The 20,201-nt window shown below is 39.0% G+C and overlaps 1 protein-coding gene across 3 annotated transcripts; it reads right to left on the reverse strand.

Moving 5' to 3' along the window:
- Positions 1–729: 729 nt before the first annotated feature.
- On the reverse strand, positions 730–13,008 carry LOC126827565 (uncharacterized). Of its 3 annotated transcripts, none has more exons than XM_056102098.1 (2): positions 12,953–13,008; positions 730–2,818 (listed from the first exon to the last, which is right to left on the reverse strand). In XM_056102098.1, the coding sequence occupies exons 1-2, from the start codon at positions 12,995–12,997 to the stop codon at positions 1,799–1,801; spliced, it is 1,065 nt and encodes a 354-aa protein (XP_055958073.1). In that variant the 5' UTR covers positions 12,998–13,008; the 3' UTR covers positions 730–1,798. The 3 variants fall into 3 exon arrangements, with proteins under 3 accessions (XP_055958073.1, XP_050413003.2, XP_055958074.1); XM_050557046.2 differs by lacking the exon at positions 12,953–13,008 and adding an exon at positions 11,457–11,542; XM_056102099.1 differs by lacking the exon at positions 12,953–13,008 and adding an exon at positions 5,681–5,791.
- Between the last annotated feature and the right edge of the window lie 7,193 nt (positions 13,009–20,201).

Below are 20,201 nucleotides of genomic sequence, written 5' to 3' on the forward strand. Positions count from 1 at the left end.
CGTGCCACCACGAACTGTTGTAGAGTTGGCACAGGCACTCCAAAACCATTCGCAAACAATCCCACAGCGTGTTGTGAGACATCTATATTGCCGTCACCCCTCTGTGTGTGTGTGTGTGTGTCGCATACAGGCCACAATTCTTAAGTGATTATCTTCGGATAATAAGGTAATTCTTAAGTAACCTTCGTTTAAATATTATAAATAATTTACTTTGCTTGTTAATTTATATTTCATTCTAAAGGAAACTGACTTTCTTAGCACAACGATGAGACGATAAATAATAAGAGAGACGATGACTAATAAACACAATGCAGTCTGATAAATTCTATGAATACAATATAAGCTGATAATATAATCTGATAATATAATCTGATAATATAGTCTGATAATATAAGCTGATAATATAGTCTGATAATCTCATAATATAGTCTGATAATATAAGCTGATAATCTGATAATATAAGCTGATAATCTCATAATATAGTCTGATAATCTCATAATATAGTCTGGTAATATAAGCTGATAATATAGTCTGATAATCTCATAATATAGTCTGATAATATAAGCTGATAATCTGATAATATAGTCTGATAATCTGATAATATAGTCTGATAATCTGATAATATAGTCTGATAATATAAGCTGATAATATAGTCTGATAATCTCATAATATAGTCTGATAATATAAGCTGATAATCTGATAATATAAGCTGATAATCTCATAATATAGTCTGATAATCTCATAATATAGTCTGGTAATATAAGCTGATAATATAGTCTGATAATCTCATAATATAGTCTGATAATATAAGCTGATAATCTGATAATATAGTCTGATAATCTGATAATATAGTCTGATAATCTGATAATATAGTCTGATAATATAAGCTGATAATCTCATAATATAGTCTGATAATATAATAAAACACAATGCATGATACGACGACGCATGACGCGTGATGTAATATAATAAATTAAGCTATTTCACAAACATATGTAAATTGTAGCCCGGGGGCAGGCAGATGTCTGCTTAAAGCGCGGGCCTCTTGGTCTAGTTTTGTAGGATGAAGGCGGGGGGACGACTTCTACTGAAGTGTCTCTTGGTCTAGTCTGGTAGCACGGAGACGACATCTACTGGAGTGTCTCTTGGTAGCACGGAGGCAGGGAGACGACTTCTAATGGAATAGGTCGCTTGGTCTAGCCTGGTCTAGGCAGGGAGACGACTTCTTATGGAGTAGGTAGCTTGGCCTAGCCTGGTAGCGCGGAGGCAGAGAGACGACATCTTGGTCTAGCCTGGTAGACAAGGGGCAGAAAGACGACCTCTTGGTCTAGCCTGTTATTTATGCACCTGTATGATTGTGTGTTTACTTAACATACGTTCTTGTTCCTGATTTAAATAGGCCTACGGGATTAACAAAGATATTGTTACAAGGGTAAGTTGATGAATAGTAAGAATAATGAAATTAAAATGAGAAGACCAGCGAAAATGAAATAAAAATAATAGGTGTTAATAAAGTCCCTGGGCGTCTTTTGAGAACCAATTTGCAAACTACAACATCGTGAATATCAGTCCAACGCTGGTTCAGTATTTATAAAGAAATAATGAATTGAAGACTATATTATTGTCTGGATATTGTCAACACAAGCTAGACTGAATCCATCCCGGGAGATTACCTATCGTTAATATTTTGATTTCTTAATTAAATGATCAATAATTAATTTGAGTAAATTGTAGCATGGATTTAGTCGTGGGAAAATTTGCGAATTTTGCCTAAAAATTTTAATGACGCAGCTATACTTTAATATTTAATCATAAAGTAATTAAGAAACAGTAAAATGGCGTAAATGTTAAAAGAAGGGGCGATAACCGAGCTGTTACTGTATAAATCATCGGTGGGATATGCCAATGCCAATCCCATGTCCCAACTATTTATCATTCTTCTCTGGGCATCACGGAGCTGAGAACAATGTAAATGGTACGTTTTTAAAACCTTACATGGGTTTATGACCGTAAACTTGCCAAGATTTCTAAAAGCCCAGATCGACATGTTTTCGACGCCATAATGTTGCGCCATTACCGCTAGGTGTTTCCGTATCGCCGTAGGAAATTCTCCTGTTGGTACAAAAATATACGTATCATGGGAGCCCTTATAAGCATCACATGCATTGGTTTGTGAATCTGTGCGCATGTCACAGTATTTTTCTTGTCGGCCATGTCGACTGAGGATATACATCAACTTGTTCGAAACCATCCGTTGTTTATTGATTAATTCAAATCCTTCTCCAAAATAAACATCCGCCGAGGTATACGACACTAGTTTTCCCCGCAGATTATCATAAGCGAAATCAAAGATGACCGTCTGATTACGCGGATCGCTAACAAGATTAAAAGATAATTTTTTTTTATTCGTTTGGATGTTGGTTTTGACAAAGTCCACAACGTCTTGTTCGTTATACAGGAAGTAGACTCGAGTCACGCATTTATGGTTCAGATTTCTCTGTAGCCCGGTTAACAATTCTGACATCCGTTCTTGAATTTGAAGAGATTTAGCTCCCTTATAACTGAAAGAGCTCACATCTTTATACGTCAATAGAGGCAGTGTACAAATCAGATGAATCTTGGGAAGGGTTTTATTTCCATAGCTAACTTCATAATCTTTAAGTCCTGGCCATTCTTGAATTATTGAAGCACTGGATACAAAACGTGATCTATACTCAGGCAATTTGATTTTTGTTTTCGTCCTATTAATCGCTATAACGATGCAAATGAAAACAATCATTAAAACAGCCAGAACCTTTAGTTTCGTATTCGAAGCAACCTGAAAAAAAAATAGAAAATATGTAAGGTATACAAGAAAGACATTGTCCTAGAAAGCTAAGTGGTTTTTTTTTTTATTGAATTGACAAGGTTTATTCTGTCTCCTGGATGGTCCAGTGGTTTCGGGGCTAGCTCAATAACCACGTATCCCCGGTTCGATCCCGTTGTAGACCAAGAAAGTCCCTAGGGAGTGTCCATCCTGGTGTCCTCTAACCAGTGGTGCAGGACGGAGGGCCTGACAAGGCAAAGGCATCTAGTCGTGCAGGTGGGAAGCGAAACCGACGTTCAGTCATGTACTGATTGGTGTGCACGTAAAAGAACCCCTGGAAGTTGGAATTCAGTGAAGATTTCACCAAAAAGCCGCTGCCAGGACAATAACTCCCTCGTAGAACACAACGTGGCGTATGCTTGTCTTCATTAGCCCTGTAGTGGAAAATAGTACGAGGTTAAATCCAATTTCATGTCATCTCTTGTTAATGCTCCCCGGATGTACGTGACAAGGGTCGCCTGTCCAACCTCGTGGGTTTTCTCCGGTCCTCCAGTTTCCTCCTACTGCTAAAGAACCATACGCGTAAGCGAATTAATGAAATAGTCCCGAAATGACCTAGTTTGTGTCGAATGAACCCCATCTCTCTCTCTCTCTCTTTTGGTAATGCTATCAGTATTATATACTCAAAGCCATTAAAAAGGCAATGCTTAATTCGTGAAATATTTCTGGTAAACATTTTCTTGGGCTTTCCTATCTTATGGCACATGGGTGAAACGTGTGATGGGTCTCTTTTTGTGGAATTCTTGGTTCGAAACACTCGGTAATGAACTTTGTTCGTGCAAACGCAACACTTGTCTTTTTTCACGATTTTAAGCTGTCCCATGTCACACATTTTGCACGTGCATTCCCTGTACAGATCAAAATTAATTTCAACATTCATCACTTCGGAAAAATGCCACACAAGAAAACAGGAACAGAGCTATTGGCATGCTGGATCAGGGGGCTGCACAGGTAGCCGTCGCCAGACACTTTAATGTCCACCCTCGACCATTGCTCGCCTCAGACAACGCTTCCACACCACTGGAAAAGTTGCCGATCGACCCCGACCTGGAGCGCCACCTGTAACAACCGCTGCTCAAGATCGCCACTTCCGACTACAGCTACTATAACTTTTGAGTTACGCTGCCATTGACCTTATCGACTTGCCAGACAGCAATGGACCGCAAATCAGGGGTATCTACACAACACACCACAACGCAAGCCGTGCCACCACGAACTGTTGTAGAGTTGGCACAGGCAATTCAAAACCATTCGCAAACAATCCCACAGCTAGGATGACCCATGTACTCACAGAAATACAGTCCACCGCTGATAGTTCGAGACTACCACTGAAGCGTGCACATTCGCCGTGCCGAGACCAACTTTCTGACAGTATGATACTATAAATAGCCATGGCACGTGCAATTCTCTACAAATCTATCAACTAATACAGCCGTAAAAAATTTATTGTTGACGATTTTGAATAGCAGTTAAATTAAGCTTCTTGGTTATTACAGCAGATTTAGAAATTACGTTCGTTTCATTTTTGAAATCGCTTTATCATTAACTGTACGGTTAAGAGCGGCATCTTTTGGTTTAGTACAAATAATATCTCTGAATCACTCGGGTTAGGCAGGAACATGATACTAGCAGTAGTTTCATTTTACTTTTACAAGCTTCTTAAAACGATTGTTGAGCTACCTAACGTGCTTATTTCTAAATTCAATTTCTTGTTCTAGCTTTCTGTTACGTTTCGTAAAAAAGTAGTCTTGATTATCCCGACCTGTCAATCAGACGTAGAATGGTCGATAGACTGGTTAAGCGAGACTAATTTCAAAACAAGGGCACGTAACCTATCTTTTACTCAAAAGTGTCTGGATGTTATGGACGACTCTTGGAACCAGTTTTCAGTCTATTATTTATACATGATTAATGGTCATAGCTTATTAAGTACAACATGATCGTTTATTTAGTGACTATAATTGTGTGAAACTGATTTGAGGCTTGGCATATATATAAATATTGTGGCGTAATTGTCGAGATATATGGAGATATTTATTTATGGTGGGTCACCCTACCACAGCGTGTAGTGAGACATCTATATTGCCGTCACCCCTGTCTCTGTGTGTGTGTCGCATACAGGCCACAATTCTTAAGTGATCATCTTGAAACTTTACATACTTATTCCTTATACCCTAAGAATGATCCCTATTGTTTTTGGTGCATGCCCGACCCCAGGGGCAGAGTCACGCCCATTTTCTCTATTTGTTTGTTTGTCGTCCACAGGCCGCATTTCTTAACGTATCATCTTTACATACTTATTCTTTGTACCCCAAGGAACACCCCTATCGTTCGGGGTGCATGCCCAACCCCCAGGGGCAGAGCCACGACACTTTTCTTTTTGTGTGTGTGTCGCGTACAGGCCACAATTCTTAATCGATCGTCTTGAAAAATTTTCATATGAATTCCTTATACCCTAAGGATGATCCCTATTGTTTTTGGTGCATGCCCGACCCCCTGGGACAGAGCGACGTTCAGTGTTTGTGTGTCTTGTGTTTTGCCTTCAGGCCGCAGTTCTTAACAGATCCTTTTGAAACTTTGCATACCTATTCCTAATACCCTAAGGATGCCCCCCTATAGTTTTTTGGGGTTTTTTTTGTGATTGCCCAATCCCCAGCGACAGAGTCACACCTATTTTTTCTTTGTGTCTCTGTGTGTTGCCTACAGGCCAGGATTCTTGTTAGTTTTTATCGGTAAATACTTTATACAGGTTGCAATAATTAACAGATTTTGTTCAAATTGAGCATATCAATTATTTCAATAACAGGGTGGTACCTATTTATATTGTTCCATATCCAACCCCGCAGGGGCAGATCCCAGTTGTTGTACTTATCGTCTACAGGCTGCAATTCTGAATGGATCATCTTGGAAATTTGCATATTTATTCCTTATACCTGTAAAGACAGCAATTATTTATTTTAGTGCATGCCCCGACCCCCTCGGTCAGTGTCACACCCACTTTTTTGTTAATATTTTGTCTGTAAATTTGGCAAAACAAACCCAACGCCTAGCCTTCTTTGCCTCTTGCCATATTACAGACATTTCATATTTTATTCTCTTCATTTTAAAAAGTACCATATGTGACAATATTAGTTCTTTTATCAGGTTCGGATGACAAGACTAGTTTCAGCTTCTATTAATACTTTTATTCTGCTTCTGACATATTATGTACAAACATCGTAATGTTAAAGACACCCAGGACTAAATTACATTAGTTGGCCGTTGTCCGGTCTTAACTCCAAACCTGCCTGGCCTGGAGTTAACTACCAGACGTCGCCTAGCCTCCGCCTGCTCTCATGCCCTGCCTGGACTTCTCTCTATTTGTTTCTTAATCTGGGTTTATAAACCCTTTCAAACAAAGGATCTTATTAGGCATCTGGCTAATGTATCATATCAAGTTTACATTCGATACATGCTAATCAGACAAAGAAAGTTTAAATAAAACATGGCAGCAAGTTAACGTTTACATAATCATTACATAATCACATAGACCAAGAACTTCAGGCATGTCGATAACGAACAGGTGTCAAGTTGGCAGGAAGCGTCTTTAACATCAGATAATCTGATTATGTAACATACCTTCCCTTTTTTTTGAATAAAGTTATGAATTATATGAAATAACTTTGAAAGATTATTACAAAATTAAATATAAATGGAGTCGATGGTAACTACCCTAATTAATATATAAACAAAAATACGAAAAATAACAATACGCTGATTAAAAGTTATATAAACAAAAAAGAAAATGCAAATGGCAAAAGCATAAAACACTGGTTGAAAAGTAATAAGATACTGGTTGAAAAGTTCATACATATATACTATAGTGTTCATACAGGCGAGACATTGAAATCACATAATTATGTCGCAAATAATTTTACTGTTCACACACACGTGTTCCTGGAATCGTATATATAATGAAAAATATTCGAATTCGCACACACGCGAGTTATTTGGAATCACTAATAATTATAACAAAAAAAACCCACTGTAACTATTCTAATGTTCGCACACACTCGAGAAGCGCGAAATACAATCCTTGAAGTCAACTGTAGGGAGATACAAATTCATTTTTTTTCTTCCTTCACTCCGTCGTCTTCTTATTGTATAAGTTTCCCGTAATGGCAAGGGGTCAGTGTCTTCCGGTAGTCTTATCTTTCCCATACCGCCTGGCCGGAACGGTGCGACATGTGCTATGAAGAGTATTATAACTGCCACCCATGCGAAAGTTTTATCATCTGTTTATCATATCATGGAGTGAACTTAATTAATAGTTAATCCAATTAGCAAGTGGAACAGACTTTAATTAGCTATCTAACGATATTTACATTATTATTTACATGGATAGAATTGAAATTAGGATGTCATATTGTTTTGTTTTTTTCTGAACACATTTTACCAATCTTCAATAAGATATTTTGAAAGAACTTATCAAAATTAATAACGGTTTATCTCTATAATTGTTAAACACAACACAAAACAAGACAATACGTTCGCTCCTAATTCTGAGCACGACCCTCTCCTGGGGTTAAACCAATGCCACCTGACTGGGGTTTCACATAAACCTTTTCCCGTAACATATCGGGACCTCCCAATCTATATTATTGGGGTATCACAAAATAAAAATAATAAAAAATCTCTCCCGTACATATCGGGTCATCCCATTAACTTTTGGGGTACTACGTTAAACACGAATAAAATCTTTCCCGTAAATATCGGGCCATCCCATTAACACTTGGGGTAATATACACGTATAGACAAAACAAATAAAAAACCTTAGAGATAAACGCGGTAATATTGTGTGAATGTTATTGGGTTAAATTTCAAATTACGATACTGTTAACCCAATTCTAGTTAAACAATCACAAAACATTTTACTTGACCCATTGTAAAACAAACAATATATATACAATTTTGTTTTAGTCATTTTCCTACAAATAGATAAGGACTGTTCCACTACTAGCTTGGACGTTATATTAAATTAAGTAACTACACCATGATATTTAATAAAGCGTGATGATAAACTGCTGATTTCCCAGTTAAATTATAATACATTATAACACAATGTCATTATTAACCGGCCAAGGTAGGATTAGAAAAAGACTTTCCCGTGTAGACTAATATCTGTGGCCTGTGGTCTTCTAGTGGTGGACTTCAAACGTTGCTCTGGTCAGCGGCGCCAATTAATATGTGACAATATTAGTTCTTTTATCAGGTTCGGATGACAAGACTAGTTTCAGCTTCTATTAATACTTTTATTCTGCTTCTAACATATTATGTACAAACATCGTAATGTTAAAGACACCCAGGACTAAATTACATTAGTTGGCCGTTGTCCGGTCTTAACTCCAAACCTGCCTGGCCTGGAGTTAACTACCAGACGTCGCCTAGCCTCCGCCTGCTCTCATGCCCTGCCTGGACCTTTCTCTCTATTTGTTGATGAGTTAGTTGTATTTTACGTCCGCTTCCACCGAAGTGATATCGCAGACAATCACGTGTTATATATATTTTTTTTAGTCGTCGAATGTGCTATTGTTGCTGATTATACTGTGGATATTAATATCAAAACTTATGTCGCGAGGTGTTGACGTAGAGGGATGGTAGCTGCATTCTTGTATTTCAATATTACTTTCGTTTATCTTTAATGGAGGGGGTCTTGGTTTAGAAAATTCAAAGTCTGATTTTTCTGATGTTGATCTGGCTCCATCCTCTCTTCTTCTTTTTGGAGCTTTTGGTTCGACTGGTGGAGACTGGGTTACTGGTGGTTTATTTTCTGGAACTGTTGGCTTGCTGTTTTGTACTGTCTTTACTGTGGTTGGTGGGACTGTTGGGACTATTGGAGCTGTCTTCTTTTTCTTGTCTTTTTCAGGGGCCCGGAGAGGGCATTCTCTTCGTGAACGGCCAAACTTCTCGCATCTGAAGCATGGAGAAGGTTGGCCTGGTGTTACTACTCGTACTTTGGCATCTCCGTAATGTGCTTTTAATACTATTACTTGGGGTATATCTTTGAATTTCTTGTTCTGGATCTCTATTTCCACTTCTTTTATTCTTTTGTAGACATGGGTGCCTGGGAGTTGTTGGTCTTGGAAGGTTCTCCCATGTCCGATGTCACCCATAATTTCTAGGAAGTAATCATCGGAGTATGATACAGGGAAGTCGTAGACTGTAAGGGTGACTACTTTAGTAAAACGTTTGTGGAACTGATATGTTATCCCCATGTGCGTGTGTTTCCCTTTATCGAGGAGTTTACTTTTTACTTCTTTCGTTCTTACATGGATGTGCCACTCGTCTTCTTTTAGGTAGATTGTTAATATGTCTTCCCACTTGCCGAGTAGGTCGATCAGGCACTTCAAGATTCCCCTGTCGGTTAATCTCTCCGTGCTGCTGACCGCCACGTGGTATGATATGCGGCTTGTCTCTTCTTCTGGCACTTGGTAGGTTTTTACTATCGGGTCCATGGTGAATGGGTAACTGGAAGACTGGAAAAACTGGAAGACTGGATAACTGGAACACTGGATAACTGGGATACTGGATCACTGGATCTTATTAGGCATCTGGCTAATGTATCATATCAAGTTTACATTCGATACATGCTAATCAGACAAAGAAAGTTTAAATAAAACATGGCAGCAAGTTAACGTTTACATAATCATTACATAATCACATAGACCAAGAACTTCAGGCATGTCGATAACGAACAGGTGTCAAGTTGGCAGGAAGCGTCTTTAACATCAGATAATCTGATTATGTAACACATATCAATCAAAGCAGGAATGTGGACGTCTATCGCAACGTTAGCGATGCTTTTGTTGAAAGTTTGGGCTCATTCCACTTTTCAGATTACCTAGTAACTTTAGTAACGTATTGTATCGGCTCTGCTCTCTACTACCGTAAACGAAAAATCGTGATGTACATGAGAATAACACATAGAATATTTAAAATATTTTATAATGGTCAATATAATATGTTATTCTATTTTATAGATTTTATGTAATAATTGTTCATATATGTTCAATAAAAAAACGTTAGTGACCATGTACAGCACGAATTGTCGTTTAGGGTAAAATTCAATTCCTGAAATTGGAATATGGTTGAGCGTGAGTTTGATAATGGCGACCAATTCAAATGAAAGTTGTTTTTGTTTTTGTATTGCACAATTCTACATGAAAATAGTGTTGGATTTTTATAAATTTGTGTCGGATGTGGCAAGAAATGATTCCTTTTGGCGATCAAAGAAGACTCACGGTGAAAAATAGACGGTAAGGATCCCAAAATAGCCTTAGAACCGAGAGGTATAGAGCAGCTAACGTAACTAAAGTAACTACAGATTACCTTACCCCGCCAAAGATGGTCACGACCAATCGAATTATTATTTGCCGCTGTTATTTTGATTGAACACACTATAATTATATTCAACATAATTGCGTCGCATTCCAGACAGCAATATTTAAATTATTTTAGTTTGTATTGCAATGATCAGCGAATCGAATTCATCGGGAAATTTTAGTTGGTGCTTGATTTAAAACAGATTAAAATAGTGAAATGAGGTTTAACGTCCTACTGTTCTGTTCCGAATTGGACTAATGAAGACGGGCATACGCCATGCAGTGTACTATGAGGGAAATTTTGCCCGTACAGCGGCACTACGGCCTACTCTTATGTCGAATTTCAACTGCCAAGGGATATTTTACGTGCACGCCAATGTGTAAACGGGACCTCGGTTTTTCGTACCATCCGAACGACTAGACAACTGTCCTTGTCAGGCTCTCCGTCCTGTATCACTGACAAGGGAGAACCACGCTGGAAAATCTGGATGAACTTTCTCGGGATCGAACAATGAATGAGTATTTATAACCATATTAAATATAATGGAAATATTTCTCTGTGTTTCTTTGTACGGTATTCAGACAACTCATCCCAAAGACAACTTTTTCTAAGGCGTATGCTTTAGAACATAAGGTTTGTCATTGAGTCAAGTGACAAGGTTTCGATTCCCAGCTTGTACGTGGCAAGGAGTAGGATCGCCTTCAGCCTCGTTGGTTTTCTCTGGGTACTCCGGTTTCATGCCACCTCTAAAGACCACTATAATCCAGCATCTGACTATGGTTCTGTCGGAAAGTTTGAGTATGGAGAATTTTTTTGAAGAAATGTTTACTAGGTGCCGAAGTAAGTATTTTGAACTTGGGTGGGCACTCGCCACGTCGTAGGTTATTCCACAATGACGTCATCAAATATGGCCGCCGACATTATATCAATTTTATCTTACCCGCTCTAGTTTTCCGTCAATTTCTATGAAATAAAGGCCAGAATGAAGCTGTTTATTTGAATTTATTTGAAGAATATATTTTTGGTAATTTTTTTTTATTAATTTTCAAGAAAACACATACCACATTTTTAAGCGAAAATGTTTAAAAAGTTCAAAAATATAAGAAAATTAACACATTTACAGTGCTTCAACAATAAGAATACTTTAATATCACTCAAAAAAGAAGTTTTGTCTTTTTATATAAAGAACTATCTATGCATACTAATTAATGATGTCAAGCATAGTTACCGCAAGATGTGATGTCACAATACATAGTTACCACAAGATGAAGTATCTTCTGAACGTGAAGAAATATACCGAGCGGAATCTCTCACACGAATTCAAAATGAAATTAGCAAACATATACCTAGCGTCAATAAAACCTATATATATATATATATATATATATCTATATATATATATATATATCGTGATACATCACGATAATGGTATTCAAACCAGCTGTGGTATCAAAATGTTTTTTATTTCACAGAATCAAGAAATCAATAAACTAATAGATTGCAAAATTTCATAAGCCGCCTATGTTGTATTGTATTCAGGACGCCTATTGCACACAAAATATTATTTTATAGTCAAGTGGACCTTTCATATAAACATCTATCTGCATAATAAGTTTATGAAAATATGCATTTAAACAACATTTAGATATTATCTACCACCTGTTGCACGTTCCTCTCAAACTAACAATAAATTGTTTATTAGAATTTTTTCTATTAAACGGAAACGTGCTTGTCGCTGTAAAATACTCGATCAATATACCAATTGTTAATTTATAAGATAATTTGAGGCCTACACCATTTAACACCATATCGTTCTGCATGAAATGACAATAAATTGCTTTTCGGATAAAACGGAAACATACTTTTCTTTCGTTGTTGTAGCTGTAAAATAATATACTAATAATTATTTTATATAGCGTATTTCTACTGACGATTAAAGTAATCAAGTACTGCAGAAATTTGCAACACATTTTAACTTTCCATCATTCCCCTCCCTTTTTCAGGGCTCCCAAAACTACGATTTTTTTATTGTACCATTGTAATTAATTTTGAAGTATTGTCACTTAAAAATTGGGTATTGAGTTTTCGTGAAAAATTAATAAAACTTTAATAAATATATTTTCCACTTTAATTCACACAGACAGCTTCATTCTGGCTTTTATTTCATAGACATTGAAAGAAAACTATAGCAGGTAGGGTAAAATTGAAATAACATCGGCGGCCATCTTTGATGACGTCATAGGGGAATAACCTACCACGTGGTAAGTGACCAGCCAAGTCCAAAATACTGACTAAGTTACCCACTAAACATTTCTTCAAAGAAATTCTCCCTACTCAAACTTTCCTACAGAACCATAGTCAGATCCAGGACTACTGTGTGTGAGAGAGAGAGAGAGAGAGAGAGAGAGAGAAATGGGGTATAAAGTCCACTCGACACAAACTATGTCATTTCGGGACTAACATATGGTTTAATTTTATTTCTATAATTCGCTTGCGCGTAGGGGTCTTTAGCAGTGGGTGGAAACCGGAGGACCCGGAGAAAACCCACGAGGTTGGACAGGCGACCCTACTCGTTGTCACGTACAACCGGGGATTCTAAACCACGCCAGTTGATTCAATGACAGGCCTTGTGATACAGCGCGCACGTGCTAACCATTCGGCCATCCACCCCGCTAAAACAATAGAGAAAATAAATATGTCATTATATTTTACAAATAAACTTACTGTGGGCTTGAGAACTTTTAATCCAGGTATGTACGAACAAGCCATTTTAACGACTGTATTCTCATCCAGTTGCGACGGGCATAAAATCAATAAGGCCAGATATAATTTCAGTATGTTTTGCACAACTAACCATATCTTGTTTTATGGCTGTTTTAATCTATGTATTAATTAAGCATGTGTATTTTATCAGGGGCGGATTAGGGCCGGGAACCGGCCCGGGCTCCCGTGTCGGAGCGGCCCCTTTTACAGACCGCGGAGCCCGGACGGGGGGTCCGTGGGGCTCTCCCCCTTGCCCGGCTCCCGTGTCGGAGCGGCCCCTTTTACTGACCGCGGAGCCCGGACGGGAGGTCCGTGGGACTCTCTCCCTTGAAAATTTTGAAAAATGAACCCCAAATATGCGATTTGGTGGCATATCTGATTATAATCTCTCTCAAATAATATATCTCATAAATTGATTAATTTAGGCCAAAACCCCGACCTGCAAGTAATTTACAACCATCAACCTGTGAAATTATCATATCGTCATATTATTAATTAACGTATTATCGTTGTATCGTCAAGAGTCAAGAGAATTTAACTGGTTAGAAAATGGGACTAGTTGAGAAAACTTTGACCATTTGATTAACCAGTTAGGAATATTGAATAAGTAGGAATATTTTCATTGAAAAATGTCCCATTTTTGTTGCCGGGAGCGCTTGTTGATTCTTCCTGTGATGGAAGACCACGAGACACATTGGTACAGAGTGACGAAAGTGAAATTCATGAAAGCTGCTTTTTGAATTTTGGATTTGTTGTTCCAGGTAAATTATTTTACCTTGACTTGAACATATTGATTAATGAACATAGCATTAGTTCAGATAATGAATATTCGAGTATAAGGCCACACAAATTTAATTATGCGAATTGCGTTAACCTCGACAGACAAGCTATCATCAAATTTTGCTGAGGCCTTAAAATTGATTTTTTTTTTTGAGATACGAACCATCGGCAGACGTTTCTGGCGTATCCCCACAAACAGGGTGCAGGTGACTTAATAATTAGTAAATTTGCGGGCGACAGTGTCGGGTGAATCCGATGAAATTTTCGGATGAAATTCGGAATCCCCATTGCAGCACACCCGGCCTAGAAAGTCTATTATACCAGCACATTCTAGACTCCAGTGAGGGCGTGGCGGCCCGTTAAAGCCACCGGCCACATACAACATGATCATCATCGCCCCATGGCCGGTCCAATACCCCCCCCCCTCCATATAATGTTCAGCAGAAAAAAGTTTTTTCAGACGAATTGGACAAAATTATTTTTTTCATTTTTTTGTCCGATCGTCCGATGGCCCAATCCGCCCCTGTATTGTATCTATATGTGTATTTTATCGAGGTATTTTATGTATGCCATGCATTGTGTGTATGTCTATTTTATATGCGTATTGCATTTATGTATATATGTATATTTCAAATGTGTATTTTATATGTGTATTACCTGTATGTTTGTGTATTCAAATGTGTATTACCTGCACGTATGTGTATTTCATCAAATCTGTATTACCTGTATATATGTATTGTGTGTATTACCCCTATATGTATGTATTGTATGTATTACCTGTATAGATGTATACCTTATATGTGTATTACCTGTATATATGTATTGTGTGTATTACCCCTATATATGTATATGTATGTGTTTATACCTTATATGTGCATCACCTGTATGTAAGTGTATTTTATTTATGTATCACCTGCATGTATAATTAGCTCCAAGATTGTGACAAACTAATTCTGTATCGTAAGTACATCGGGTACTTCTTTAAATGTCAATCATATTTTTTATCAATGGATGTTTGTATCCGTGCACTTAATAAAATTAATTTGAACAGAGAGAGAGGGGGGGGGGGGGTAACGGCTTACTTTTCTGCTCCAACTGGGATAATTAAGACGGTCATCCACGCAATACTTCAGCTATTTTGAGACCAACACATGTCTATGATCACGTGTATTTCTTTTTACATAGATGCAAACAATAATAGAAAAGAAATGAAATGAAATGAAATGGGGTTTAACGTCCTACTGTTCTGCTCCTAACCTTGGCTAATGAAGACGGGCATACGCCATACAGTGTGCTATGAGGGAAATTTTGCCCGGACAGCGGCACTACGGCCTACTCTTTTACGTGCACGCCAATGTGTACACGGGACCTCCGTTTTTCGTCCCATCCGAACGACTAGACAGCTTTCCTTGTTAGCCCCTCCGTCCTGCATCACTGACAAGGGAGAACCACGCCGGAAAATCTGGATGAACTTTCTCGGCCAATGCAGGGATCGAACACCCGACCTCCAGGCTAGCGAGCTAGCGTCTTACCCACTTAGCCACGCAAACAATAATGGAATGGAAGTGATTATCTTTGAACCTCGGTGAGTGGGGGGGGGGGGGTAACGTCCACTTGATACAAACTAGGTCTAATCGGGACTAATATGTGGTTCAATTTTATTTCAATAACTCACTTGCGCGTATAATAGAAATAGGGTTTAACGTCCACCCAACGAAAACGAGGTTTTGTCGGGACTAACATGTGATACGATTTTATTTCAATCATTCGTTTGCGTGTAGTGGTCTTTAATAGTGGGAGGGAACCAGCGGACCGAGAAAAACCCCACGAGGTTAGATAGGTGACTCTAGTATACGTATGGGGTCAAAACTGCACCACTTGACTCAATGACAGACCTTGTACGTGACAAGTAGGGTCACTTGTCCAACCTCGTGGGTTTTCTCCGGGCATACGATACAGTGTGCTATGAGGGAAATTTTGTCTGGGCAGCGGCACTATGGTCTACTCTCATATCGAATTCCAGCTGCCAAAGCATCTTATACGTTTACGCCAATGTGTACACGGGACCTCAGTTTTTGGTCCCATCCGAACGACTATACCGCTGTCCTTGTCAGGCCCTCCATCCTGCACCACTGACAAGGGGGTGGGGGGGGGGCATGTCGGAAAATTCCGACGGATCATAATGGATCCTTCACATAATGTTTATACATTAGCCCTATACCAAAATGGATCCTACACATAATGTTTATACATTAGTCCTACATCATAATGGATCCTTCACATAATGTTTATACATTAGCCCTATACCAAAATGGATCCTACACATAATGTTTATACATTAGTCCTACATCATAATGGATCCTTCACATAATGTTTATACATTAGTCCTACATCATAATGGATCCTTCACATAATGTTTATACATTAGTCCTACATCATAATGGATCCTGCACATAATGTTTATACATTAGCCCTGCATAGCCCCACATCATAATAGATCCTTCACATAATGGCTATACATTAGCCCTATATCCAAATAGATCCTACACATAATGTTTGTACATTAGCCCTATACCCAAATGGATCCTGCACATAATGTTTATACATCAGCCCTATTTTCAAATGGATCCTGCACATTATGGTTCTACAGACATAAATTCTACATAAAATAACAGCAGGTGCGTTCGGTCCATATCAACACATTTATCACAGTTCTCTTAAAATAAATTCTTTAAAACATAAATTAATAACAATAAAACGCACTACCAGAACACTTCCCCTTGGCGTTACTTCTTCAGGAAACCATATACAAACTTCAATAGCTTCTGATAAATTCATTGTATTAGGATGGGGAAATGCCCCAAGGAGATCAAATTTACTCATAGTTTTCAGTGTTCGACATCTTCAAAAGAAGGCTTGATCTCGCTTTAACTACGTACATCTTATCAAGGCCTTCACGTAATACCCTGCATATTTCGGCGCTAATTTCGATTGGGTACAAACCCAGCTTGTGAGCCCATCAGATTCCTCGATCGTCGCGAATACCAAGTCTCGCGCTTTCAAGCTAAAATGTCTACCTGTGAGAATCGAGTTGCAAAGTTCAAAATTCACTCATTGACAAGGTTTCCATGGAGGTCACGATGTCACAACCTCTGATTGGACGCTACTGCTCACGTGTCTGTAGATAACATAAGTTCGGGAATTGTCGGTCAGACGAACTCGGCACCTAAACACTATTCCGCAAATAAAACTGATACCAAACCCAGAGAGAGGGATAGTGGAGTAAGGGGAGGCCACGATAAGACGGGTCTGGCACCTAAACACTAACCCCAAAACAATGACATCTACCAATCCAGAAGCAGACGAGATCATCTACCAAACGATATGTTTTATATTAAATAAAGGGAAGAACTTCCCACTAAACCAAATCCATGGCCTAAGGCCAAATGGAAAGATTGCAAAATCATATTCTGCGATATCACTTATGTGGAAGCAGACGTTAAACCCCAAGAACGAACGAACGAGTAAACTATACTAGCAACGTCTAGATGTTGTAAAACTCGCAGTCGTTGCTTCAGAAACATGCGGGTTCGAGTGCTGGTGGTGTGGCTTGTTGGTCCCAATATATGACATGGTTATTTATGTTTGTTTCATTTGTATTTTTCTTGGGAGTTAGGGGAGGGGGCGGGGGTCGATGATGGCTCGGTGTTCATTGACCAGGAGCACCCGGGTTCGATCCCTTTGTCGGCCGAGAAATCCTCGGGCCTGTCCAGGCTGGTCTCCCCAGTGGTGGTGAGAAAGAGAGAGAGAGAGAGAGAGGGCGAGAGAGATGGGTTTAACATCCACTCGACACAAACTAGGTCATTTCGGGACTAATACATGGTTCAATTTTATTTCAATAATTCGCTTGCCCGTAGGGGTCTTTTGCAGTGGAAGGAAACCGGAGGACCCGGAGAAAACCCAAGAGGTTGGACAGGCGACCCTATTGCTTGTCACGTACAACCGGGGAATTGAAACCACGCCAGTTGACTCAATAACAAACCTTATGATATAGCACGCACGTGCTAACCATTCGGCCATCCAACTCCCCTATAATCGTTCAGATTATGATGAATAATCCAGGCTCCGAAGTCCGAACAGACATTAGTATACACGTACAAGAATCCTTGGCAGTTCGAAATGAAAGTGTCCAGGCAAAAGTTCACCCATAGTCTACTACATAGCCGGCTTCATTAACGGGAGCCACGGTGGCTCAACGAGTAGGACGTTGGCTTGCTAACCTAGAAATTCCGCGTTCGATCCCTGCCTTGACCGAAAAAGTTCAACTGGATTTTCCGGTGTGGTTCCCCTTTGGAGAGAGAGAGAAATGGGGTTTAACGTCCACTCGACACAAACTAGGACCCGGAGAAAACCCACGAGGTTAGACAGGCGACCCTACTCCTTGTCACGTACAACCGGGGATCCGAAACCACGCCAGTTGACTCAATGACAGGCTTAATGATAAGCGCGCACGTGCTAACCACTAAGCTATCCACCCCCCCCCCCCCCCCCCGTTCCCCATTGGCATTGGTGCAGTGCAGATAGCCTGGCAAGGGACAGCGTATAGTCATCGTATGGGACAATAAAGCGAGGTCCCGTGTACACATTGGCGTGCACTTAAAATAACCCTTAACAATAAGAATCGGCCATAGCAAAGCTAACCTCATAGCACACTGTATGGCGTGTTCTCGTCTTCATTTGCCCAGTCAAGGGTGGTTGGATGGTCGAATGATTAGCACGTGCGTGCTGTATCATAAGGCCTGTCATTGAGTCAACTGGCGTCGTTTCGAATCCCCGGTTGTACGTGACAAGGAGTAGGTTCGCCTGTCCAACCTCGTGGGTTTTCTCTGGGTCATCCGGTTTCCTTCCACTGCTAAAGACTCCTACGCGCAAGCGAATGATTGAAATAAAATTGAAACATGTATTAGTCCCGAAATGACCTAGTTTGTGTCGAGTGGACGTTAAACACTCTCTCTCTCTTCATTAGCCCAGTCAAGAGCCGAAGGACGTTCAACCCCGCAAAATCAGTGCAAATCGAGTAAAGTTTTTATCGTAAATTAGGTCAAACATATGTCATACCATAATAAAACTGTCATAACGAAGTCAAAGTTCTTGATAATATAACTTCTGTCTGACATAATTTTAAATTTTTACATTTGGAAATATACATGTACATATATTTTTGTCTTATATAATTTATCATATGCCTGACGCAATATACCCCAGTTGGTGCTTACGTACCATTAAAGGGACGATAACACTCTTGCTGGCTTCAAAGCTCCAGAAAATAAATAATATCTCTATCTAAGTACTAGATGTTTAAGTGTCCTACCTGTTGTGTAAATTATCCATTACATCCTATTTTACTTGTCCAGAGGGTTCGAAAATATTTTTAAATCGAATTTTCATTTGAAAAGGTTTACGTTAGACGTTTCAAACCATTATGTTGAATTTTTCAAATTTTTTAAATAAGGTGTGTTAAGATGAAATTTGTATCATCAATTAATTGAAATATTCTAAAATAGTACAATTTGTTGACCAGAATAAAGATTGGGGCATATTATTCATTTACAACAAGAGTGGTATTGAGCCTTTAAACAATTTTTCATTTAATTTCCAGACGTAAATTGTCAACTATTGCCATGAAATATTATTTAGTCATTTCATTTAGATGCGCAGACGCAAACACGCTTGACTTTCCCCGAGGCGTAATACCGGTTTATCAATCGGTCTATGGAAAACCGAATAGACCACAATTCAAAATTATCATTTCTTTATTTGAAATTCTTAAACCTAAACCTTTTAAGAGGTGTAGATGGTAAATTGGATCCAAGTTCAGCTCTTATAAAAATGGTTAAGGTTAGGGTTGGGGTTAGTATTAGTAAAATGCTCATTTATATAAAGCGGGCATTTTGGAGTCCGGAAAAACGCCCGAACCTCCCCAACCGCACACTGATCCGCAGTGAATATTCGTTAGGCCGCGACATTCACTGATAAGGATGACATCGATGCGACTTTATGAGCCACAAATATTAACATTTTCCCTCCGACAAATTAAATTCTAAAACATTTTTTGTATGTATTAGACAAATAAATAAAGACGTTTGGAGTATTTGTAGGTAAAAATTATTTCCTATTTTAATGTAAATGGGTATTAAAATGAGTAAAAGGCGCCATTCTGCTCAAATCAGTAACGTCTTATGTAAACAATGCACGCGTTATTGAGCCAATGATTGACGCCGCGCAATATGACGTCATGTGTTATAGCCAGTCATCTTTTACAGAGATGCTAGAAGACTTTCGTAATACTCTGTGAAACAGATTGCCCCAACCGGCGTACAATTAGCACCCCCCACCCCCAATGGTTAATCCAGAACTGTCTGTGTTGGAC

Source organism: Patella vulgata, chromosome 7 (genome assembly GCF_932274485.2).
Source record: "Patella vulgata chromosome 7, xgPatVulg1.2, whole genome shotgun sequence".
NCBI lineage: Eukaryota > Metazoa > Mollusca > Gastropoda > Patellidae > Patella > Patella vulgata.